Source organism: Phoenix dactylifera, chromosome 7 (genome assembly GCF_009389715.1).
Source record: "Phoenix dactylifera cultivar Barhee BC4 chromosome 7, palm_55x_up_171113_PBpolish2nd_filt_p, whole genome shotgun sequence".
Lineage (NCBI taxonomy): Eukaryota > Viridiplantae > Streptophyta > Magnoliopsida > Arecales > Arecaceae > Phoenix > Phoenix dactylifera.
This window is the reverse complement of record NC_052398.1, coordinates 12,268,609-12,294,837: the sequence shown is the minus strand read 5'-3', so window position 1 is coordinate 12,294,837 and position 26,229 is coordinate 12,268,609. Positions and strand designations below refer to the sequence as shown.

Sequence of the window (26,229 nt, the reverse complement as noted above, 5' to 3'; positions counted from 1 at the left end):
TCACTGTGCCGGAAACCTAGAAGAGGTCATCCATGGGCCGAAGACTCTCGGCCTACTCCCCCCGGGTAGGTTTCCCTCCGTAGACGACGAAGAGCCGCCAGGAGCTCCATTAACCATCGGGATCGATCTCCCTTCCGCCTCGCAGAACCGGCACTCCCCCGCCTGATGACCGGTGCGGGCACAGAGGTAGCAGAGGCTCGGCAGATCCTCGTAAACGAAGGCCTGCCAGAACCTATTCTTCCCCCATTGAACTAGTGTACCAAGAACCAGTGGGAGGCTAGCGTCGATCTCGACCTTTGCTCGGGCATAGCCGACCCTCCGCCTCTCGCTTGACACCGCATCAAGCGTAAGTGGCCTGCCCGCCGCCGCCACCATCTCCAGGATGGATGCATTATCCCAATATTCCAACGGCAGCCCCGGTAGCCTAACCCAGACAACTGTCCGGCTAACCGAGTGGACGCCCGGGGTGAAATCAGGCCGCCAGTCCTCTATCGACATCAGCTGGCCCCCCACCAGCCAAGGGGCCACTGCCATTGCCTTCGCCCGCTCCTCCCCTGACCCGAACCGGATCGTCAGAACACCCTCCGCCATTGGAAGAACCTCCACCGGTTGCAGGAGCTTAGCCCGTCCTCTGAGTTCACGAGCCACAACCTCTGCCGGAATGCGCCGCCCCAAACTCTTGGCGTGCACAGCTCTCCCCTCCCAATCACTCCTCGCCTGCATCACCCTCTCCGTCGGCAACGTTACCACCCGGGGAAAACGACGCTCGAGCTCAGCCAGCTCCTCCTCGGTAAACCGATGGCAGCCCATCTCCGGTTGGGACGGAAGCCCTCGCGCCACCCCAACCCACCGTGGAGTGGTCTCCGCCCAGCCTGGCAAGGGACCATCCCGATTCCCCCGATCAGAAAGCCCCCCGGCGGCTGCCATCCGGCGAACCCACCAGCTACTCGGTGGAAAGCCAAGTTCCCCTCTCTCTCCTCTCTCCTCTCTCCTCTCTCTGTGCACATGATTCGAGATCATTCTCAATGTTCTCTTTTAAAGAGCACTTCAGCAACAATCAGATATAGTTCAGGTTGTCCTACCATCTCAGGCATCGTACGCACCAGGCCCATCACCTCATCGATACTGCATCCAGGTTTATCAATTATCTTGGATGATACTGTACTCCTCTTCTCCACTGTATCAACAAGATGACTCAACTGCTGAGATAGTTGCGCAGCATCCCCTACCTTCTTACATTTCTTATCATGAGTTCTAGGGCTAACTCTCTTCTTTCCTCTCTCTTGGATAGCATAAGATGCAGGGGTAAGGTTAACATTAACTGTATCAATGGAAAGGTCATCAATTTTATATGCAATCATATTAGGGTCCTCATCTGAGTCACCTAAGCCCTCAAACGTATCATTATTAACCCCATCTAACCTCTCATTTGCTCCAATTGTGCCCTCAACATCCTCTTGCATCGATAAAGCATGTGCCTAGGCCCCTTGCCTAGTGGTACTAGTATATCTAAATAAACTATCCAAGTTCATGACATTGCAGACCATATTCTCAGAACTTAGCTGCATCAGGAATCTCCTGCAAGTTAAGAATATATAGTTATCAATAATAGTTTCTGAATCATAGTATAAAAAATATTACAAACATCAAACTAGTGTCACATGTACCAGCAATTTTTTTTCCCACCATGCATCCGGTGTATCTATTGTATTACTAACAGGATCCCATTCAAGCTCTATTTCCTTTCCCATCAATGTCATCCAAATGCTCCAATTTTCTTTTAGGTTATCCCACTTATTTTTTTTTATTTTTTTAATTATATTGGCCCACCCTAGCCTATTGAAATGTGTCCTAACCGATTACTAGCTTCTACTTCACCAAAACATAGATCGATAAACTCCTCCATCAATTTATCATTCCAAATAGCCTTCTTCTTATCATCTTGGGTTGATGGACCTGCAATAGTACTTTGGCTCTTCTTAGGCATTTGTTCTTTTTACAATGTAACAATAAAGACGTGAAACTTTTTGTCAATCATAAGTCATGATTTCATCCATAATCATAAGATATCTTGTAAAGCATATCTAAATATGTACAATTTACTTACATATATATTACGCAAATATATAACTTACATACATATCCATTTTTTGTATATAAACAAAATTACTTTTGCATTCAAAAAAATAATTAATAGGTAAACTTATTGCATAGATTCCATAGCGACCACTAAAAGTAACAATTTACTATAGAATCTAAGAATGTCAATTAAATTAATATTATATTCATGAACTATCGACTTTACTAAAAAAAATAAAGTTTTATAAGAACCGAGGCATAGTGAGCAATAACTTTGTAGACATAATGATCAGTGCTAGAACTAGGATATTGAATGGACAGACAAGGTCTTCATCCCCCAAGAAAAAAAATATTATAGAAATAGTTTTATGGTACTCTAAAGCAAGACAGGATTTTGTAGAGACATAGCTTCTAAACTAAGAAAGAAGCTTAGAAACTGTAGAAGACATCCATGCCTCCAGCACTCCGATATCCAAAGGTATTGCGGTCCACGATTAAAGGTGGACTGCAATGTCGCGGTCTACGATTAAAGGTAGACCGCGATGTCGTGCACCACAATATCGTGGGGTACCATGGACGGTGAGATTAATTCTGAAAGATAAACAGAGAGAGGGAGAAAGTGGGTGGACTGCGATGTCGCAATCTATGCTGAAAGGTGGACCATGATGTTGTGGTCTACGATTAAAAGTGGACCACAATGTCGCGGTCTACGATTAAAGGTAGACCACGATATCGCGTATCGCGGTATCATGGTGTACCATGGACTGAGAGATTGGGGAGCTAAATACAGAGAGGGAGAGAGTGGGTGGACCACGATGCCACAGTGTATCGTGGACCATGAGATCGAGGCCGTCATTTCTAGCATGAGAGAGAAATAGAGAGAGGGGTAGAGAGGGAGAGAGTGGGGGATAGAGAACGATGAGAAAGAGGGGAAAAAGAAGATGAAAAGAGGGCTTTGGAAGTAGAGAACGAAAGATCGATTGGGTGATGGAACAGAGGGATGATAATGAGAAGAATTTGTCCATCTCCATGGATTATTGTTAATACCATCAGACTCTTTGGGATAAAATGAAAAACTAAGCCCAAAAAAATTCTTCCCTCAAACAAAAATCAAAATGATGGATAAAAATATGAGGAAAGAAATAATATCTTGATCACATGGCAAGGAAGAAAGCCAAGGCCGATTAGGATTTCTTATTTGTTAGGACTTTTGACTTCTTTCTTCGTGCATTATGATATAAAAAGACACTTCCTATAATTGTATAATTTTATCATGAGTATTTTGGTCTAAAAAAAAGTTTATAAATGTAAAACAGCTTTCTGCCATATGCTAACAGTACTTTTTCGAAGAAGCTCCATTTTGGAGCTTCGCCCAAGTAAACGTTTTCAGTTTTCTAATAAAGCCAAAATAGGTTTCCATTTTTTTTACCAAACACTTTTATTTCATTTAAAAATACTTTTAAAGGATCATAAAGTATTTTTTGGCCCACCAAAAACTCTGTCAAATGAGACTTTAGCAGGACGACAAACAAATCTCCCGGGTTATGCTAATTTTCTTATATCGCGGAAACTAGTTACTGGTGTATGGAATCTCTTGTTAAACTTGATTTATTAATGACCGCATAGCGCAGTGGATTAGCGCGTCTGACTTCGGATCAGAAGGTCGTGGGTTCGACTCCCACTGTGGTCGGTTATATTTAATAGTATTTTATGATATGGATAGCCTTTTTTTTTTAGCTAGAAGTTACTATATGATTATCTTAGTGAAAATAAAACATGTTTTGACTTTTGTTTAGCTACAAATTATTATATGATTACCCCAAAAATTATTACGATCATTATTTTTTTGGTTTTTTGATATAGTTGGAAATTTAACAAGTTTTGGCTTTTGTTTTTGCTGGAAGCTGTTATCTGACCATTTTATGGAAAATCATTTATGTTTTGACTACTGCTTAGGAACAAATTATTATATGATTATCTTCAAAATTACTATGATTACCTTTTGCGGGTAATTATAATTTTTATTCAGCTGGAAATTAAACATGTTTTGGCTTTTATTAGACAGAAATTATTATACGATTATCTAAGAAATTATTTTTATTTAATTTTGATTTTTGATTTATCTGAAAATTAAACATGTTCTGCTCAGCCAAAAAAGCAATAGCGTTACTTGGCCGAGTCGTGAAGACGTTTTGTTTTATTATTACATGGTTGCTCATCCTATTCTGGTATAGGTACAACCAGCAGAATCAAGAGCAACAACTTGACAAAACTGCGAAGGAAAATATCCTGCTTGGTCCATAGAACCCCTTTGGAGTGCTGTGTTGCAAATGATGCAATCCAATCGGCAGTCCTATTCGCCTTTCTATACACATGCACTGCCTGAAAGTCAGTACAATTTCTCAAATACTGTGATCTCTCTCTCTAAGCCACTACCTTTGCAAAGTCCAATTGGGTCAGTTGGGAAGGTTCAAATACTGTGAGATCTGTTATGGTTTAAATTTGGCTCGAGGGTGACCACACCGGGGGAGTTGAGGGAGCTACCGGCTACAGCGGAGAAAGAGGAGCCACCTCCTGCGCGACGGTGTTCCTGCACAAAGCCTCACCGGTGGTTACGGTGAGGGCCCTCCGACGCTCAAGTTAGAATGGATCTTAGTTGGTCCAAAAGTCCCCCCTATGTTACCTGATAGGGCTATTTATAGTCCCGATAGAGGTGTCCAGATGGTGGAGGTATAACTCCTCCTCATCATGGGAGGAGATGGGTTTTAGACAGATGGCGCACAGCTAGAGCTTGCTTGAGGCACGTGGTGTAGGTCGTTTGGTAAGGCATTGATGGGTATGACGGGGTATGGCTGGAGCAGTATGGCGTTGTCCTTGGCTGTCATTGGCCAGCAAGCAAAATATGATGCGGTGAAATTGTAGTGTATGGCCACGTAGGTGGGTGTGGGCATGCACGTGGATGTGGTTGTGGGCGAGACCAAGCTCGATAAGAGGTCGCATCATATATTCGGCGAGGTCGGCTTGACGGGTGCTGAGGTCCGCCTAGCTTCTTCGGTTCCGAGGTTTACTCAATAAAGTGCCCCGAGCTCGAGGGTCGGGGCGTGTTGATGGATAAGGCGCCCCGAGCTCGATCAAGGCAAGTCGGCGAATATAGAGGGCACCCCGAGCTCGGTCGGGGCGCGTCGATGAATACAGAGGGCGCTCCGAGCTCGGTCGGGGCACGCCGGCGAATACAGTAGGCGCCCCAAACTCGATCGGAGCGCATAGAAGGTGCTTCGAGCTCGGTTGGGGCGCGTCGGCGAATAGTCCTGTGGTCAAAGGAGCTCCTTGGCTCGCAGCTGATACAGCAAGACGTTCCGAGCTTGGGCTCGGGACGCTATTATAAACATCAGAAAAGGTTACTGCAGGTCGTAGTAACAGAGAGATCTGGCCAAGGCCAATTGAGCCTTCAGTGGAGTCCAAGGTTGGGTTGATTTTGGGCAGGATTATGGTCCTGTCTGGTCGGTGTTGTGGTCTGCTCGGCCGGGACGGGACGATCCCTTGCCCTAAGCCCCCGTCTGGTCGGTGTTGTGGTCTGCTCGGCCGGGACGGGACGATCTCTTGCCCTAAGCCCCCGGTCTGGTCGGTATTGTGGTCTGCTCGGCCGGGACGGGACGATCCCCCGCCCTAAGCACACCCCCCACCCCCCCCCCCCCCCCCCCCCCACCCAATCAAGATCCATGGCCCACCCACATGTCACCTGAGTCACAGGGTCTGATCATTAAATATCAGGTGTCGATGGATTACGTATAAATTAGGTCCAGATCTACCCAAACATACTCGCATCCCTACAAATTTATTACACTAACACCTTTGAAGTGTGCAGATTCCTGTACATGGTAAGACTGGGCAGACGTGCATGGGCGGAGAGGTCCACACTCAACATGGGCTCCGTCCGAGAGGAAAGAAAACGGGAGACTCCGAACTCCAGTTGCTAAGCAACCACCAATTAACAGAAGGAAGTTGAAATGAAAATAACATAAAATTAACATAATCGGGAGCTCAGCTCGTTGTGTGCAAAAAAGAAAAGAAAAAAAAAACTCAAAAGAAGAATAGAATAAAGGTTTTGGTTTCCAGTATTCCAATCTGTTTGGGATTGTTTGATCTGGAATTTTTTTCACTAGGAAGAGTTCCTTTTCTTCCCTCGCTAACTATTTCCCATCAATAACCATGTAAGGAATATTCCCCGGATGCATCATACATGCATCTCCATATGCATCCTCCCCTACCTCCGCAAAGCTGAACAAGCCTTCACCACCACCTCGACAAAGTCTTCAAAAGAAGAGCTGCAGGATGTTGGACGGGATTAGAAGAAAGCTTCAATTATGAACAAAAAGAGTACAAGACGCTTAGAGGAATATCCTCTCAAGGAAGCTCTCTACTCTCCCTTAAGAATTTGCTCCATCCAAATCCATGACACCCAGCAAACTCAACCATCTAGGCTTGAACCTAGACCCCTAAAGCTCATGCGACTAGAACTTTGCTAATTGGGGATGGAAGCAAGGGCTAATGCCACTTGGAATCGAATCCCCAATTGCTCGCTCGAGCTCAAAAGGTAGGAGGTAATACTATCCAAGCAAGTGCTCAGTGGTAATGGGTAAGCAAAACTTGCCCATTTGTAATGAAAAATGGTAGTCTTCAATTAAGAAATGGTCACCTACTCAAGAAAATGGAGACTGGATTAGGCAGCTGAAATCTGGACAGGTTAACAAAAGCCAGAATGCCATGAATGACACATTTTATTCATTACAATGAGCAAATGCTTCTCAATATAAGAACGGTCTACATGAGTAGACGCTCACTTCTTCCACCCCAGCACCTTCTCTTCCCCAATGATCCATCTAGTCAACCGGCTTGGATCCTCGGCAAGGGCTTTGCATGAGGAGGCGATACCAAGGTCAGCTCCTATCTGGTCATACTCCTTCAGAGCCGCTTCCATCTCGGCTTCTACAAGTGCGTCGTCTGCGCTGTCCAGCCCCATCCGCAAAGCATCAGCATAGTGCTTCTCTTTCTCGGGGTCGTGCTCAAAGGGATCCATGACTGGGCCCTGCAAGTTGAGTTTTAGGCATCCTTTAAGTCGTAATCTCTGGATAAATCTTTGGCAAAAATCGAGCACAATAAATTCAAATTTAATTTCTCTTGGATGCTAATTGATATAGCGAAATTTACAAGGAAAAAAGAGAGGATCCGAACCAGAAAATAGATAACAAAATAAGAGATATAATCGTATTATCAGTTGAAATAAAAAGAAATTTCCTACTGGCACCTGTTACTTAGAGATCTTGAGAACACCACTTCTGTTATTTCATCAACTAACATTTCTAAAAGTTGATAGAATATTTAATGAGATAATCTAATTGAGGCAACTTTTGAAGCAGAAACATAGCATGATTGTGGGGACAAGAATATCAGGAAATACAAATATCTGTGCGGTATTAATATAGATGGGAAAAAGAGATCAACATGGGATGCCATTAGTACCTGCATTGAATTGGGACTCTCAAAGCACAAAAGTTGCATAATGAAAATTAAAAGTAAGAATGCATGCTTTCGCATGTTCACCTCTTGTGCATACAAAAACTTATGCTTTGTTACTTGGATTAAGGTGGAGATTGGCTTATTATCAGTAGACATATATTGCAAGGCCCACACCTTATGCTTTGCCTAGTAGTCAAGTGTGAACAATAATTTATTACTTCTAAAATGTTACTTATCAGAGAGTAGGCAACTCCTAAATGACCACATTTCAGAAGATACCAGACTGACTAATCAGACAGACATTCATATCCTGCAAGGAAAAATATATGCAACTTCTGTTACAAAATAAAACTTTTGATCTATTACCTGACAAAGTTCAGCATAATGCTTGTAAACCTCACAGTTTTCATCTTGATCATAAATCAATGTCCCACCATACCAACTGTTGGTTTCATCAACAGACGTCAATGCCAGATACCTGCACATTAAAGCATTATTCTCAAATTTCTATTCTGCATACACAGACAAACTTGATCATTATGTAACATTTCCCATGGGAAACAAATGTGGAAGGAACAATAACAAACCTTTGTGTAGAAAAACTGAGCCTATTATATTTTCTTTTTGTCATTTCTGAGCATATGAGGATGAGATTTCTTACTTTTCTTCGACACCTAGAACTCAATATACAGATCATATATCTGTAAACAACATTCCATTTTCATTTCTAGTACTTACTTAAGGTTAGCCATGTTTTACCCAGCACGGCAATACAATTCTTTAAAAGGACAGGATATCTGTCTTTTCCTCTTTTTCTTTTTTTTGTTGAAGAGGAGCATATCTAACTGTCAAAATAAAACAAAAGAGATTGCTTATTCCTTGCCTACAGGCAAAATATTCAGAAAGTGGCTGAGTTTAGATTCTCCACTACCATGTCTGAACAAGCTGCCTTTGAAATGACGCTAAGGTGCCCTCTTTTCCTGAGACATGAACTTTATAGGTACCAAAACATTCCTATATATAACTCCAAGAAAAAGGAACAGACTTTATATGCTTCAATATATGATTTACAACTTATATCAATCCGGAATATTCAACTCTTGACTCCTATAGTTCCATCCTATGCACCCATCATTGACACCAGCCATGCATATGGGATAGTGCGCATTCAGCTACAAAGGAATTATGGTTTGCTATGATTAATATGGATATGGTTGTGGTGATTGACAATTCCTAAATCAAAGCAGTGTGACACAAGCACAGGCATATTTGCTTGACCTGTATGTCTACAATTTACTGTCAGCATAGAAACTAAAACTCTAAAATAATATGCTTTATTAATATGTCCAACCAAATTGTTAAGTTACATTACGGAAGCTGAGAGCAAACATTGAGTCCACAGCTTATCTTAAGGCCCGTTTGGTTGCTTTAAAAAAAAAATGGAAAAGAATTTTTCATGAAATTGAGATTTTCCAGCTGTTTGGGTGATAAAACCTAAAAAAGGTAACAAGTGTTCCGAATTTGAAATAATTTGGACTTTGAATTTTCTGCCCATGGGTTTTTTTTCTTCCTTTCCATATATTACTTAACAACCAAAAAGATCCTCACAGCATGAGACAAACAGTCCCAACATTCCATAATCGAACAATATCAAAATCAACAGCACCATGATCACCATGAGATGTTAATATTGTTTTCATACTAGAACATTGATTTTCTTCTTCTTTGTTTCCAAATATTACATAACAACCAAAAAGATCCTCACAGCATGAGACAAACAGTTTCAGTATGCCATAATCGAAACATCAACATCATCATGATCACCATGGGATACTAATATAGTTTTCATACTAGATCATTAATTTGGGGTTTAAGTTATGGGAGACAGATCAGAATGGGTATCCATATACACTTGTTCAACTATGCCACTTAAGAATTCAGATGAGCATTATTGTTAGACATCAAAATTAACAGTGTTAGGGACATGCATGTTTCTAACCAAAAGATGTTACTGAAGAGGCAGAAAATGGCGTCCTAGCTGCATGCCAAACACTGCAACTCATATATAAGTGCAAAGTTAATCATAGTTAGCATGCAAATATTCATACAATTTCATGTTTCAATTCTAGGATGAAGCTTTTACTTCAATAATAAAGCGATCTCCCTGCTAAGAGAAAAAACTTTTTTCCATTGCTACAGGAAGAGACTGAAAAGAAACATATCATTGAATTTAAGAAGCACAGAAAGCAGGGAGTCCTTGTCAGATTGTAGGGCCTCCAGATGAAGTTTGTGTGGTATGAAATTGCTTGATGGCTCTTTCCAATTTTCCTGCTCATTAAGAGGCTTTTGCAGCATAAAAGTAACTAATAGTGTATCCCCATGCGAAGTGAAAGAGAGAACTTGCCGGGGTATGCCGTACCGGCCGGTATGAACCAGTTCGGGCAAGGACCGGTACCGGATCCCGTACCGGCATGAACCGGTCCGGGCAGGAATCAGTACCGGATCAACGTGGGATCTGGTACCGGGAGCTTTTCATTGAAAAACCAGCCGGTATAACTGCCGTACCGGTACGGACCGATACGGAACCGGTACGTACCGGTCCGGGCCGCCACCGGTATGCCGACCGGTACCGGTACGGCGGACCTTAGATCTTGCCCATTCAGAAGTGCATTCAAGTGAATCCTTGCAGCACAATGAAAATGAATCAGGTTAGTGCATTCAAGTGAGTCCTTGCAGCACGATGAAAATGAATCTGGTAAGGAGCCATTGCTTGGTGCAGTGGTAAAGGCTTTGGCTGAGAAATGTAAGGGCTTGGTTCGAGTATTGGGGCAGCCAATTTGCATTAAAAAATGCCAAAGGTTAGACCTCTCCCCAGTTTGCCCCCCGAAAGATCCCAACTTATTGAGAATATAACTGGGTAATTTGTAAAAAAAAAAACAAATGGATCAAATTGCTGAGATCCTGCAAGACCAAACTCCACTCTTTAGCTATTAATTTGATTGTTATAAAGTGTGACTCATCCAAAAAACAAGTGCTACTGACTTGAAATTCCACACAATATTCATCCTCTAAGTCTGATTTTTGCAGGACAACCTGTGTTATTTAATCCCCAAGTACATAAAATTGTCAAATGAAAACTGCATGATTAATATATAGTTCCTAATTTAACTAAATGATTGTTATCTAGTCCAGACATAATGGCAAGCTCTGCTTTAGTCTCACCAATCACATATAAACAAGGCAATATCTAAAAGAACAAAATATACTAATCAAAACAAATCAAATTGTTGTAGATTTTTACCCTTTATATGAAGGAAACAATTACCTTTTGAAGATATCCTCCTCGAACATGTCACCAGTGCAAGAAAGCCAATTTAATTCACCATAACCAGAAGAACATAACTCATCTTGGGTTGCCCCACTTGCATTTTCTTTCACAGTAACGTTTTTGGCAGGTACACTTTCTTCATACTTTCTTTGACCAAACAACCAATTTGGGCTTTTAAGCTGTATTTCACTGCAGCAGATTGCACAAAGACTTAGCATCGGCAAAAGGTAAGCTGACCCCTAGATATGAGGCACAACTGTTGAAAGTAGTCTATGCAGCATAAAATGTAGTAATAGATTTGTTTTAATGATTAGACTCTAGGCATGCAAAAAATATATGTTTCGAGTTTGTATTCATGCATCAAAAGAACCTGATTAAAACCAAACAAGACTTTAAAAATAGCAAGTCCTTTCACATGTCCTCCAAAACGTGCATCAGATACAAATCTTAAAACAGATTAAGGGCCCTAGGAGAATAAATACAAAGTATATGCAATATAGAAAAGATTCAAGTGCTATGTAGTTGGCGTGCCAGCCACAAGCCAGCTATGGCACATGCCACGTTGTACCATGCGGGCATGTTAAAGAAAAGGATTTAACAACTTTTTTGATTAAGAAAATTAAAAGAAATAATAGGTGTTGTGATGATCAATGCTGGGTGCTAGTATTGGCCTGGCAATGGTATTGTACCAGCCAAAATGGACTGGCAGGGCAACCACTTGAAATCTTCCAATAAATAAAGATAAAGAATACATGGTTGAATGCCAAGAATGCATAGGTGAGTATGCTAGATATAAAATTTTACATAACCTGTCTTGACAATGACTTTATACGTGATTCTCCAAGGCCATTAGAGAACTTATCAAATAGCATCCCTCTATCATATATTTTACAGCATGCAGATACAGAGATTTCAGTAAATGATTTAACAAAGTTAAGCCCTTGTACATTTAAAATTAATCTGCACCAAAAGTGTATCCAACAGCAAGGATGTGATGCAAGATCTTACTATGAGTATTAGGCTGCACAGAAGCTCCAAACAATTTGATGGAATAAATTATAACAACATCATTTCCAGTGAAATTCACATAATGTTACCAGTTTCCACAGAGCATCTTTATTGTCGGATTTCACAGTTGTGAAGTTAACACAACAGCAGCCTTGATGGTTGCTACCAAAATATTTCCAAAATCCAAACATTGGTCAGAGACCCACCACCATAGATGCTAGTCTCGCAGATTTTCACTACGTTAAATCAGAGGATTCCAATTTGGCTTTTGAACATACGTATTACATAACTAGAATTTGGCAACTTGTGTTGGCCTACCTGATCTGCTATAGCTCCACTACATCCTCCTAAATTCTATATTAAGGAACTAGCCAAACAACATACATAACCCACACAACTTCGCAGGGCATGTGCTACCTCAAGCACTTCCATCTTGATAGATATATTACATTCCAAATAAGCCTTCATATTCGTTGCAATTTCATGTCGTCCAAACATCCATTTTCTCACAATATATATGTCCCCACAAAATTGAGACTGCCCATATCACTTTGCCGGTCCATCACACAAGAACCAAACTAAATCTTTGATAATTATTTCTCCACTAGTTAACATTTATGATTTCACGATCTCATTCTTGTCCGACTATATATGATTTGAAAGGATTAGGATTGGTCATAGAGTTCAAAGGCCTTTGTCACAGAAAGCATCAACATGTTTCCCTTGCATGAAAAACTAAGGCATATCTCCATCACTTCAGAATTTATTTTAGCTGAGTGTTTTGGGTGAGAAGTTTGCATACGTAACATGTTGGCATGTACCCACATTTTTCATCTAGTGGAATGTCTCTGATTTTTCTTGGTTCATTGCAGTGTATTAAAGATCCACTTCCTTACCACCTGTTCATGTTAGTCTTGGAGTTCATGTGCCGCAAGGAGAAATATTAGCAAGGAGAAGCCATTTGTGTAATTTACAAGAACAACGACACGAGTGCCTATAAATAAGTTTAATTTCTAAAAGTAGAAGAATCAGTATTTTCTTTTTCAAATTTATGAGTGAAAGATTGCATTAGGGAAAATCTTGATTCTTAGCTAGAAGCCTAGAATGGTCACAATGTAGAGATGGAACCATGTAGGTATGAAGATGAAAAATTTAAACCATGAAAGTAACTACCAAGTAAAATTGGCTTTATTAAAAAACAGAAGTCATAGCCAAAGGACATGAAAAAATGTGATTCAATTAATTGTGAAGTTTGAGAAAATTTACGCTGCATCTGGTGCCATTCCAGGATTTCCTGCATTGCCTCTTGCTTTCAGATCAGATTCACTGTAAAGCCTCACGTTCTTTATTAAACTACATGTTTTCTCTATCAGTTTATCAAATGAAGTCAGTTTCATCCGAGAGAAGTCTTGTTTGCATGCTGCAATTGGTGCAAGAGTAGTTCCAGGTCCTTCCATGGGCTTTGTATCAAGTGATGAACTGAAAAGGATTAACAAGATACAAGACTTAGAAGAAGCATCAAGAAGATATTATTAGGCAGTAGTTTTAGTTCTCAGAAGAATGCAGATATCTAATCTGTACATATCAAGAAAAGATATTATGCGACTTTTACAACTAAGTGTACTTTTTCTGGTTACCTTTTATCTGTATCAGGAACTGGCTCATCACCAATCCCTGAAACATGAAGATGATAATCCGAGTCCAACTCCCAAAGAGCTGGTTTTCCCTCTTGTGGTTGAAAGTAACCTAAAAATCTGGTACCATCACCAAAACAAAGAAATAAAAACGGACATGGTTAAAATTTATTATTAAACAATAAAAACAGAAGATGGTTAAAATTGATTATTAAACCCAAATGCCAGTCTCCATCAATAGAGGTATGTCTCATTAGAAAATGGCAGGGAACTGATCAAGGGCAAAACTATGTGTAAGTATTAGCATCAATGTTGTATTATGAGGGAAATGTACAGGTTTATCGCATCTTGCTTTTCACCATCTGTGTAGGTATTGCTGTAGTATCTCTTGATGGATTTCAGAAACTCACGAGACTGTGTAGTAGCCCTCCACTTGCCTTGCCTCTCAGGGAAAACCTAGAACAAGTATACTTTCATGTCAACAAAAATATGTGTGTGTGTGTGTGTGTGTGTGTGTGTGTGTGTGTGAGAGAGAGAGAGAGAGAGAGAGAGAGAGAGAGAAAGAGAATTCAACTTATTGCATCGGAAAAGAAGTAAACGACAAGAAAATGAAAGTTTGACAATCAATAAATATGCTCAATTTTAAGAAAAACCGCACAGTATTATGTGCTGCAGAGCCACCATATTGCTGAGCAAGTGCATCACCCATACTCTGGTACATATCCATAAGAGCTGCAGCAATGCTGCTATCTGGATCCACTTTAGGAATGTCTGTAAGTCCCATCGCCTGGAGTTGGCGACCTAAGGCTGCTAGGCCATAAGCATACTGGGCAACATTTGTACGATCCAAGCAATCAATGCAGTTCGTGCGCAGAACTCCACTTTGGAAACGAGGTCCATCACCTATTGAATGACGATTTAACTCTTTCTGTCTATCCTGATTAGCCAAAGGGTTTGTTGTTTCAAAGTTACTAGGCATCCTTGAAAGATCTCCTGAACTAGCTCTGACATCACTAAGGGAACCATCCCTGTAAAGAACATTGATAAACACAGTGTAGGTTACATGTTTTTGCTGAAAATTTCAATGCTACAGCACCATTAACAGCATATCATCCACAAAATGTCATTAACTGTTATACCATCTGAAAAGAAAGTAATATGAGTTGGGATTTAATATGAGTAGATTAGGTTAAGCTGAGCTAGTAAGTAACATGAGTTGAAAAAATTTAGACAAAGATTTTTTTTTATTTATTTACTATGATTTTACATGTTTCTTAACAGATAAATATTACAAAGGGCAATGAAGACTTGTACACTTAACATATTATTCCTTAAATCAATGACATTTTAAAAGTTGATTAGGACTAGTTTCTGTATTAAGAATATAGAGATCTATCCTCTTTAAGACTCCAGTTTGTGGAGTATAATATCTACACACAGCTCCAAATTCTGTAATTTTGAGAATTGTGATTCTATGGTGAATCAGATATTCGATTGTAATCCCCCTTATCCTCTATTCACTCTTCTGTTAAAACAGGGATCTCTTTTCCTCTCTTCTTTACGAACTCAACCCATGCTTTCTACTCTCTTATTAATCATCAACTCATAGGTATGGAACCATAGGTAACTGACAGCATCCAATAACGTCATAGGATACCCCTTTTTCCTCTGGTAATAACTTCCAAGCCTTATTGCCTCTCGCCCTATCAACAACTTCTCTAAATATTAGTTGTGAAAGAAAACATCAATATGCTATAAAAGCACATTATTATGGTCTGAAAAGAAGTTAATTGTGATGCAATGGTTATTGATATGAATTTGGTCTCATATATTTCCCAATCACAAGGAGCCTAAGTCACGAATAACATGGTTGGCCCAACATGTACATGATGTGCTTATAATTTAAGGACTTAAAAGAACATGACAAAATATTTTCTTTAATTAAAGGATATTAATGCAGGCCAATAAGCAAACTTGGCATTTACGTTTCAAAGTCATTTTTAACATAATATGGATAAACTGGAAGCACATAAATAGGAAGGCTCATGAAGACTCAGACTCATAGTTCTTGCAGTACTCCTAAATCTAGGATTTTGATTTTGTCAGTTTAAACAATTTTAGGATTAAAAAGAGTTTAAGCCTCTGTAGGAAACCATTTGGAGTACGTCACAATCATAGTCATGATCATCAAGCATTTTCCCATTTATTTGAGGCCATTTGGAGTAGGTTAGTGTCAAAAACATTATAGGTCAAAGTAGCCCTTGAGTTCTAAAGTGATTTTGGAGATTTTATGTATATAGGACTTGCAGAAACCTGAATCTTTATGAAGGTAATTTTCATTCTATGGATATTGATTGAGAGCTCTCTCTCCCCCATCCTCCATTTTCTTCTTCTTTTTTTTCCTGTCTTCACAATTCTTTTTCTTTTCAATCAAACCCTCTCCCTTTTGCTTTCTTTCCTTCTCGAAATCATCCTCTCTATTTTTCGGATAAAACTAGTACTTTATTCCCTTCTAATAGACAAGTGAAATCCATATTTTAATTTGTCATAGCATACTTTCTCATAGTTATGGATGCAAAGGTACTAAAAAGCATTTATTAGACTCCTGGGACTCCCTTTTCTTCTCTCGCCATAAGCATAAATCTTTTCTAGATTCTAACCCTTTTCCTATTGTTGGCACTTTCAAGGAATCAAGGTTATTGTGATTCACTACATCACATGACAAACTTTATTGCAGGCCATCCATCTCCATTAAAATGGATAGCCTAGGAAAATCTGAAATCTATAACTGTAACCTTCAAGCTTGTTCAAACTACATAAGGCAAAGTTTGGGATATAAGATATTCATCGTACATAAATACCATATAGTAGCACAAACACCCACTAAATATGTATATGTAGTATGTAAACATTAGATAACATCATAACAAAAGCATGGCAAGTGCATGCATACGCTCAAATATATGAGTTGGGCTACATGCTAAACTTTAAAAAATATTCCAACGCTAAAAAATAAACGATTGGTCCTTTAATCTTGAAATCCACAATTTAGATGGTTATCTACCCTCGAATGCCTCCAAACCAAGAATCATATGTTTTAAAAGTCTCTAACTCATACATCAAGTGGGTGCAACAAATAGACAACTTATTACAGCTTACATGACATGATACAAAAGTTTTCTTTGATACAAGTATCAAAATCTATTGAATTCCAATCTTTCTATGTCTCAAGATGCACAGATCATAATTAGACTGCTTAAATACTAGGCAAGCCGCTTAACCCACTTGAGCCTAGATCGTTCTGGATGGGCCTAGGCCTGCTTTTTAAGCCCGAAGGGCCAGGCCGGAAATTTGAGCCCACCCATTAAATGGGTCGGGCTCGGGTTTACATTGACCCGGCCCGAGCCTGGTATGTATGTATGTATGTATATATATATATATATATATATATATATATATATATATATATATATATATATATTATAAATACCGATTTTTTTGTTTCCTTTCCCTTCCAATAGAGGAGAGTTAGGTTTTCTTTCCCTTCTAATCCTTGCCCCCTCCTCTTCCTCTCCATTGTTGCCTCCCAATCTCTCCTTTGGATGGTCTTTGAGAACCCGGCCTTCGACGACCGCAACAACCTCTTAGAGAAGAATCACCGCCTATGGGTGGTCCCCCTCCAAAGCTTCACTACCCGGCGGAGCGATCCCGATGGTGCGTCCCCTCTAGAGCTTCCATCTCATTGGGTCAGAGGAGCCTGAGATCCAGAGCTCGTCGACAGCTCCAGCCTTTCTCTCCCCCCACCTGCTCCACCGATAGGTGATGAATTCCGCCCTTTCGTCCACTGCGCCTCCCCAAGTTCTGGTGCGCTCCCAACTTGACTTAATCACAAGTCTAGAGATATTTTTCAGCTATTTTTTTTGAATCCCTACTGATTTTCTTAATTTTTTTTGGTTAAATCAGATGGATGTATTTGTTTTTTAATGGGATGGATGGGGGTCTCTTAGGGAGGTGATCCTTTCCCCATGAGATCGACTATGATTATACTGTGCCTTTTCTTTTCTTATTTGGTTAGAAATCAAGCCAAGGATCCTGATCCTAATTTACCTCTACCACTTTTCTCTAATGAACGATAAAGGTTTGTTTGTTTTTTTTGGTTGGGGACTGGGTAGTGAGGCATTATCAGACTCACTAATTGGGCTTATATCCCACTTTGTGCATGATCAGTCTCACCAATTGCCTTTCTTTGGGCTTATATCCAAGCCATTTCCTGCTAATTGGCATGCAGCCCACTTGGTCCAAAAAGCCCGAGGCTCGGCTCGAAGGTCGAAGCTATTAGGCTTGGGCTTAGGAAGGTTGGACCGGACCGGACCGGTTTGGTCTAACAAATTTTGGTCATACCTAGGGTTGAGCCCGGCCCAGCCCGCCCAATGGGTATGTCTAATCATAATCATGGTGTGGATTGTCAATTTACATATCCTATCATGTATTTTGGTATTTTAATAACTATGGCATCCTGCATTAATATCATGTTCATGGGTAGGATGAAATGATTTGTCCCAATGGCATGGTGTGTGTTAATCAATATTGTTGTGCCATGCTGAAACAACAAAAAGGACTTAGTAGCCATTTTTTTAATTAGAAGTATTAGAAAAATAATAGATGTCATGCTGATCAATGCCACGTCTCAATACCAGCCCCTCATGTTATGAGCTAGTCAACATGAACTGGCATGAGCCAAGACTCGAAACATTGGTAGGATACCACCAAAATATATGATTTTTGGTTTCTAGTCATTTTTAATTGTGTTAATCATCTTCTTAGATATATGTCTCCAATTTGGATTGCCCCCAATTAATTTTTAAACAGATGAAGCTTTTACCAAAAATTTAGCATTTATTATGTACGTCTCACTATATATGTAGAGACATCATAAAGAGAGAACAACCTGCAGTAAGAGATACGATAAATCTAGCATTTGAGTTTCATTACTCTAATCTTTTGACAATTCCTATTAGTGGTTTTTCAGCCCCAAACATACTACTATGCCCTCTTGACCTCACATTGGTATATGAAGCAGTGCAAACTTATTTGCCAAGATAGCAATATGCACAAGCAATGCATGTCACGACAAAAAAAAAAAAATTGCATCAATAAGTTAAAATAAAATCCAACATATTCTACGAACACTTTATGATAAAATATTCAACATATTCTACAAACACTTTATGATAAAATATTCAACAAATTAGACATCCAAATATCTATGCATGAGAAGCAAGTACCTTCCTGTGCTAGTTCGACTAAGCTGAGTTGCTCTTCTTTTAAATGATTTCCCACTATAATAGAAACCAGTCAAATCAAGTGCCTCACTTGCTACTGCACCTAGAACAGCCAAAACATTGGCAGACTTGCTACCAAGGGGAAAGGAAAAAATGATTATTAGCTCTTATTCAAGTGTCCGTACGCAAGAAACACATAAAGACAAAAACCTTTTTGCAAATTTATGAAAGTCCCAGTGAATAAACTTCAGCTGGCTTTCTTCTTGTAGAATCTGGTTAAGATATCCAACTGCATTAGCAAACTCCCTCCGTAGCATCATTTCTCGAGGCCTTTTTTCAACAGTCTGCATGATTTTTGCAGACTAGTCAATTAACCAGAATTTGAGTTTAAATCCTTTGAGAAAAGAAAAGGAGCTGCCAGTGCCAGAAAACACCATAATGATTAAAGTTTAATGTATGTGTCCCAGCAAAGATTACATGTTTGCTTGAAACAGTATATAATCATAGCATCAAATATGCTAATGTTCATAATGGGATGCAATATATGAGTTTATCCTATTTTTCCTTTTTCCTTCTTCTTTATTTCTTTTCATTTTTTTTCTTTTTGCTTTTGTGTGTGCGTGTTTTTTTTCTTCTTTTTTTTTTTGGGGGGGGGGGGGGGGTTAAGTTTAACTTAGTGGAAGTCCAAGGTTGGGGATGCTAAGCTGTTAAATTAGAAAAAATGGTCCAATCATGATTACCATAAGTATCAAGCTTTTGTCCCAACTATTCATTTTGTAAGCCCTCCTCACCCTTTAATTCCAATTGAGGGCAGTATTCTGATGTCATTGCAAGTTTTTCTGATCCTTTCTCACAAATTGCACAACATCAGCTTGGGTCTTACTACCCTTTCTCTGGAACCTTAGGCACAAATCCAAGAACCTCTTATTTGGGCCTCCTCAGATTCTCTCAGCATGTTCAATTGCTTTCTTCATCAATTCTCCACCACTTGCTCCTACACCTTATTTAATTACATATTCCTCAGCAACCCATCCTTTCAAGTTTTACAACATATCAACTTTTCTCATGTTACATGAATTTTTCATGCTTGGACTCTAATCATATAGCACAACTGGAGGGTCACCAGTGGTTTATTGTGAAGCTGAAATAAGTTCTAGAAAACCCTAAACCATAATTTCAGGTGAATATTTTATAGGTTCAAAAATTAGGTTTTCAAAATTTATATACATGTATGTATGTATATATGACCGTACAAGATGATTTCAGAATTTCATTTAACAGGCATATAACTTTTTTTGAATGATGTGCTTTTAACTGAAATACTTCTATAACAAGCAACAGGATGAGTTCTATTTTCTGTGAGTTTGACTTATCTTCTTATTTTCTTTTCCCTATGTTATTATATCCCATTTTTCACTTGAATGGCCTTCTAGAAGGAACTTGGAGACACTGAGAGTTTAGACACCAGCAAATTTATAGATATTATGAAATATGCTGTTTGCTCATACAGATTTAACAAAGACGACATCACCATGCAGATAGAACATCTATATTGAAATACTGAAAGCATCGATATTAAAATGGGTTGAGAACACACAATGTACATTTCCATTTTACATGTAAGGAAAAATATATAGAAGAAAGAGCCAATAAAAGAGAACCATTTATTGCAGTTAAGTTATACGCTAACCAATAAAGGGAGGCAGACACACCAGAAAGTTTAGTTGAGGCATGCACCTTTATTAGATTGAGTACAATAATTGGATTTCCATATCTCTTAGCCAGGTCTTCAAAATGCAACTTGGTTGCTTGGTATGTTGGATCATATCTCTGCACTGAAGCCAAGTAAAAATAGGGGCATCAAACAGCTTTTTTTGCTAAAGCAAATATCTGAAAATCTAAGCAGTGGAATGGTGCAATGCACCAAAAGATGAATAAACAAATACAGAGTTAAAATCAATCGACATAATCAAGCTTACATTTCAATCAGCGGATTTCTTTATACATTCTTCCTATTTTATACATTATCTTTCTCTTTTGTTCCATATCTCCATTCCTTATTCAGATGTGATCTTGTTTTTTTTAGTCTTCTCTGTGTCAATACTAATACTACCATATAAAGGAGCTTATCGAAAAATTAAAGAAAAACTTACAGATAATATCAGGTTTGGGACTAAATCTTGAAGCTTCCTGCGACCAGAAAAGGGGGATTGAACCTCGCATCTGTACAACTGAACTCATTTTTCCCCAGCATGATCCAGCTTCTTCGTCAAGGACTATTTGTTCAGTTTCTACATCATTTGCAACTCTGCCCCGATCATTAACTCCTCTTTTCAAATACCTGCACACCAAAAAAAAGAAAAAAAAAGGTAAAAATGGAGAACAACAAAAAGCAACTGCTATATGGCCACTTTCATGAGGTCCATGATCATCACATAGAAAAAAATATCAATGAATTGTTAAATACTTTATTTTGTTAGTGAATGTGAATTGAAGTGGCTAGTAGGGTTTTAATTTTCAAAGTTGATAAGAGAAGAACACTTTTCTAAAGCAGTTATCATATTTGAAGTAATAATTGCTCAAGAATGATATGGTTCAGATACCGATTTTTTCTTAAGAAAAAAGTAATTTGTCATCCTACCAAGGTCTGCTTTCAAAACTCATGAAAAAGATAAAGAACTTCATAATAGATACTCATGTCAAAGCAGGGACTCAACATACTTAATGAAATTGAAAGGAGTATAACCCAAGGCCGGGATGGAATGACCCTATTGTGTCCCAACACTTGGAACAGCCTCGCCTCCTGGGACACCAATTTTATTAATTTATTTTTCATTCTTGTTTTTATTGATTTTGCCTGCATGTCATGGTACTTTCCCATACTGTAGCAACCTGGCCCCAGTACCAACATTCAAATCCTTGATAACCAGAGGCATTAGCAAAAGTCAAATTTTCAAGTCAACTGAGATTACATTTATTGATAATTCTAACCCCACAAAGAAAGGAGCATATGACGTCAAAATCAAAAGTACTTCTAGGTTTTCTAAAGTTCTGGGTTATTGAATAATGATCATCAGATAGATACCTATCATGTGATTGTTACCACCTAGATTAAGTTGGATGAGAAGTACCGTGTCCCTGCAAAATGACGAGACCGTCTAGATACGAGGGAAACATTAAATTCTCGCCCAAAAATTGATAACTTGACCTGTAATCAACAAAAACCATATCTAACATAAGTATTTCTGATAAGACAATACAATAAAATACAATTACTTTTGCATATGAAATGACATTCAGGGGATGTTTGGTTGTTCTCTTTTACTAAATGGATACACACAAAATTAGTTGCTGTTTGGTTGTTCACCTTTACTAGATTTAAAAAAAATGAAACTAAATGATTTACAAAATCAACTGTGTCATTGCTCTTCGTGAAACCTGTTTCATATAAAACTGATAGCCCATTAAAAATGAAGCATGAGTCTTAAGAGAACATGCCTCTCCCTGTTTTCACATAATTATGTTTTACATGTAGCCACGTCTCATGATTATTTGCTTTGACATAACTCACATATAACCAAACAGCTGCTTAGGGCTTGACTAATTTCAAGATATCAACAACCTATACATAATGACATCAATAAATTCACAGTGATATGTATTTTTCAAGCACTACAACCATGGCAAGGCTCAATAACATGCTAGCAGTCTGCTACATCTTTACTTTCTCAAAGAATAATCAATTTAAAAGAAGAGGTATAAATAAGTGTATTCATGCTTGGCATTAGTGAAATACAGATACCATTATGCTATCAAATAACATAGTTACATGTGGGTTTAGTAGAAAACTAGCATTCATGGTCAAAGTTATATTGGAAACTTAGATTTTATTCTCAAATTATTTCTAAATCAGTGACAATTTTCTGCAACTTTTATAAAGAAATAAAATGCATACAAATTTCATGTTAGCCACATCATGTATAACCAATCATTCTGTTTACATGCTCTGCTCAGTCTTCTCCTGCAATGCATCATATGCCTTAGAGAATTAAGATTTTTCAACAAATGGTCCTCAATTTTCACCTAATTGTGACATATCACCCGTGTCTATAGCGACCCCAGTCTCAATCGGATAATATTTGAAAAATCCCTGAGAAACCCAGTGGTTAATTATTAGTTAGGGCACAAACAGCAAATACATAATGACATCATCGTTTCAAGTAAATTTCTATAAATACTATAAGACTACTAGATAAAACAGAAAAAGAGCATTGTAATAATAAAGGATATTGCACATCCTGATCATTGTAGGATATACTTTTCCAAGTTAGAAGAGCATGTATATTAAATTTCAATTGAGGTGGGTCCCTCCTCCATCATGACCATCTGATGGATAAATCCATCAGATTCACTTTTCTCTAGATAAAGATATGAGTTGTAGGTACAGTATTGTCGGCCTTTGCAATAGAGATATATCACGGACCTACACTATCACCATTAACTGTGCCACTTAACCTACTAATTTTGGTCAGTGGGCCCCTAGAATATCTGATGCTTTAGGTTTTAGCTTGAGTCAAAGTGTTTCACAAAAAAATTGCAGCTTTCCAATAAAGTATATGATATGAAAGAGATAATTGAACTGAAAACCACCATTTTGAGCAAAAAATTGTTTGAATGATTTTCATTAAATTTTTAACTAACAATTAACATACCTTAACTTCCACACAGAATTTGATTTATGACGAATCAAACCCCAATTTCTAGATTCTTTAATAATAAAGGATAAATTGAGATTCCCCTAAAATAGGATCAAATGGTCAAACTAGCTATTGGGAGTGCACAATCACATTACAGGTCAGGCCAAGATCCCCATTATAAGTATCGTACTTGAGCCAACCATTGTTGAAGAGGACTCATGTGAAGAGCTGCAAAGCAAGGAGAAAGTTTTGGTATGGAACTAGAGGACATAGGAGAACTTAGGAGGTAACAGGTGAATGCTTAACAGTTGGACATGAGCGAAGAAGAGTAAAGCATGAAAGTATTATACATTGTATTTAGCAACTCAAAACAGTGCGAGGAATAAGATCTCAGCTCTAAGCAGATGATTTTTGGACGCAGATCATTATCAAAATTTGTACATCACTCATTACTCATGCAAAAGTAATAAACCAAAGTGGGTAGAGGTGGAAACGGCAATGCGATTGGGACTGGATCCAAGAAAGAGACCCAAGTGATGGGTGATGACATGAGAAATTTTGACCTTGAGGAATATGAAAAGTATATATAAGATTGATTAAGGCATAGAATCAGGGAACAATTATCATAGAGCAGCAATGGTACAAAAAAATAGTCTAAGCTCTCTTTTTGCATGTCTTTTTTTTAGAATTTTATTTAATGCATTAACTCATCTTATGGCGGAATAAATTGCTGATGCTATTTTCTGCTTCACTTTATAAAAAATTGTAATCAATTTGTAGTTACTAATAAATTTGCAGATTCTAGTAAATAAGTAGTAAATCAAAGATTCAAAATAAGAAATGGTCAGGAACTTGTCCAGTACAAGATAGGTTATTGACACAAGCACATCAGCCAGAAAGAAGAAGATATTGGGTACACTACATGTGTATGAAAAAGGAAAATATGAATGATAACAAAAATACAACTCTCAATACCATTAAAAAGGCTATCTTACCTGCTTGAAGTGCCCGTGGACCAAGGCTATAGTCCAGAGAGTATTATTGCACCTTGATCGTATAGCTTGTGTCAGAAATTCATTCCATACGAACATGTTCTCATATAACATCTTCTCCCCACCCGATGCAAGGACATTTTTCTGTAAGCTTTGCATGATGGGATATGTGTAACTATAGTAGAAATCCTTCGTGAGATCAACGCTAGATAAAAGCTTCTTGTACCTGCGACAAAAAAGGATAGATTCTTAGGCAGGAAGCAAACATGTTGATGTCAGGACTGAACATATATGAAAGTGCTTAGTTGATAACAAACTTGTTATTCTTACAGGATATTGGGAAAGGAAGGGAAATAGGATTATACTCAACAAACATTGCATCTAGAGGGATCTGATTATTATTTTTAAATGTTTCCTGTGTAAAGATTATTTTAAATGACGAATCTGATTTCAGCTCCACGACCTCAAAAGTTGCAAATATCTTGAACAGATGAAGTTATGGACTTTAGTAGAGCTACTTATCAACACACAGAAAGGAGGGAATAACATGGTAGTGTGTAACAAGGTGAAAGAATTATCAAAGTGGTGGCGCATTTAGAGAGTAAATGAGCTTGCTTTGGTATCAATTGAATGATACAGTACATGAGCAAAGATAGATTTTTGAACTCATGATACTAAAATGCTCTGTATCAGATATAATTCCACACCTATTCCAGTTCATTAACCATCTTTAACTCGTCATTTAAGTAGCGGCCCAGGAAGGCCAATGTATTTCTTAGAAAAAAATGCTGATTTTGATGCTTAAGATCTAAATTATACGAGATAGAACACTACCGAAGCTCCGTTTTGGAATGGGCGACATCAGACTGTATCGATGAATGGGGAATGGTGATCAGTTGACTTTCATCAATGCTATAAATCCCATGTCCACATATAGACCCAATCTGACGACGCTTTGTAACCAGAATCAGATAGTACGACTCCAAAAACTTGATGCAGCCTTACAAGAACAAAAATAAGGCACCAAATTCAATAAAAATGTCATCTCTAAGACTAAATTAAACAAAATTGAAGAGCACACTAACAAAATTTGAACCTGCAATGCCATAGACCTTCACGACGAAGGTGAGACCGCCGGTGGCTCGATTACCCTCGCTGATCCTCTGGAGGAGGTTCTTGACCTCCTGTGGCGAGTACACCACGGGGTCCTCACTGATGTTCAGATCGGAGGGTTCGGAACGGTCGATCTTAAGCACCCGGAAGAACCGCTTCTCCCGATCGCTCCCAATTAGGTAAAATCTCTGCAACAATCGCAACCAAAAGAACCGCAATTAAACCTAAATCCATCTCAGAACAATAGGAGAAATCGATGCGCGAGGAAAAGGGTGGGTACCGCGCGGGTCTCGTAGAGACGGAACTTCTCGAGAGAGCAGGAGTTGGGATCGAAGTCTTGGTCGGCGAGCGGAGAAGGCGGAGGTGGCTTCTTCGCGAGGGCGGAGGGGTTTTGCTTGGGATTCTCGGCTTTAGCCATGACGACCGTCGCGGTCGGGCAAAGACGGTTAGGGGCTGGGGGTCATATTATATAGTCTTCGCCTGGAGGTAACAGAAAGACTCGTTTATGGATTAGCTTGGGTGGTTTGGGTTTGGTTGGGTTGATTGATAGGCAGAACGGTTAAAAAGCAAAGATCCAGA

General features: G+C 38.9%; 2 protein-coding genes and 2 non-coding genes across 4 annotated transcripts; 2 read left to right on the top strand and 2 right to left on the bottom strand.

Moving 5' to 3' along the window:
- Positions 1 to 810, bottom strand: LOC120111416. The gene has a single exon (XM_039128472.1). It carries the CDS (start codon positions 808 to 810, stop codon positions 1 to 3), a length of 810 nt encoding a protein of 269 aa, XP_038984400.1.
- Positions 811 to 3,695: 2,885 nt separating this feature from the next.
- TRNAR-UCG lies at positions 3,696 to 3,769 on the top strand. Its single transcript has one exon. It is a non-coding gene; the product is annotated as a tRNA-Arg (tRNA).
- Positions 3,770 to 6,737: 2,968 nt separating this feature from the next.
- Positions 6,738 to 26,109, bottom strand: LOC103717168 (phosphatidylinositol-3-phosphatase SAC1). Its single transcript, XM_008805456.4, has 16 exons — positions 25,931 to 26,109; positions 25,634 to 25,838; positions 25,372 to 25,537; positions 24,541 to 24,763; positions 21,980 to 22,056; positions 21,002 to 21,189; positions 20,586 to 20,683; positions 19,059 to 19,192; positions 18,852 to 18,980; positions 14,225 to 14,594; positions 13,901 to 14,022; positions 13,570 to 13,686; positions 13,199 to 13,411; positions 10,922 to 11,113; positions 7,963 to 8,074; positions 6,738 to 7,165 (listed from the first exon to the last, which is right to left on the bottom strand). The coding sequence occupies exons 1-16, from the start codon at positions 26,066 to 26,068 to the stop codon at positions 6,917 to 6,919; spliced, it is 2,733 nt and encodes a 910-aa protein (XP_008803678.1). The 5' UTR covers positions 26,069 to 26,109; the 3' UTR covers positions 6,738 to 6,916.
- LOC113463386 lies at positions 17,571 to 17,667 on the top strand. The gene has a single exon (XR_003387535.1). It is a non-coding gene; the product is annotated as a small nucleolar RNA Z103 (small nucleolar RNA).
- Positions 26,110 to 26,229: the final 120 nt, after the last annotated feature.

Bases quoted from the DNA above. Each gene is read 5' to 3' on its own strand.
- LOC120111416 (XM_039128472.1), bottom strand. From the start codon at position 810: ATGGGCTGCCATCGGTTTACCGAGGAGGAGCTGGCTGAGCTCGAGCGT.
- LOC103717168 (XM_008805456.4), bottom strand. From the start codon at position 26,068: ATGGCTAAAGCCGAGAATCCCAAGCAAAACCCCTCCGCCCTCGCGAAG. The intron at 25,538-25,633 runs GTTCAAATTTTG...TGTTCTTGTAAG, and splicing joins GAAGGTCTATGGCATTGCAG to GCTGCATCAAGTTTTTGGAG. The intron at 24,764-25,371 runs GTAGTGTTCTAT...TTTTTGTCGCAG, and splicing joins CATTCCAAAACGGAGCTTCG to GTACAAGAAGCTTTTATCTA.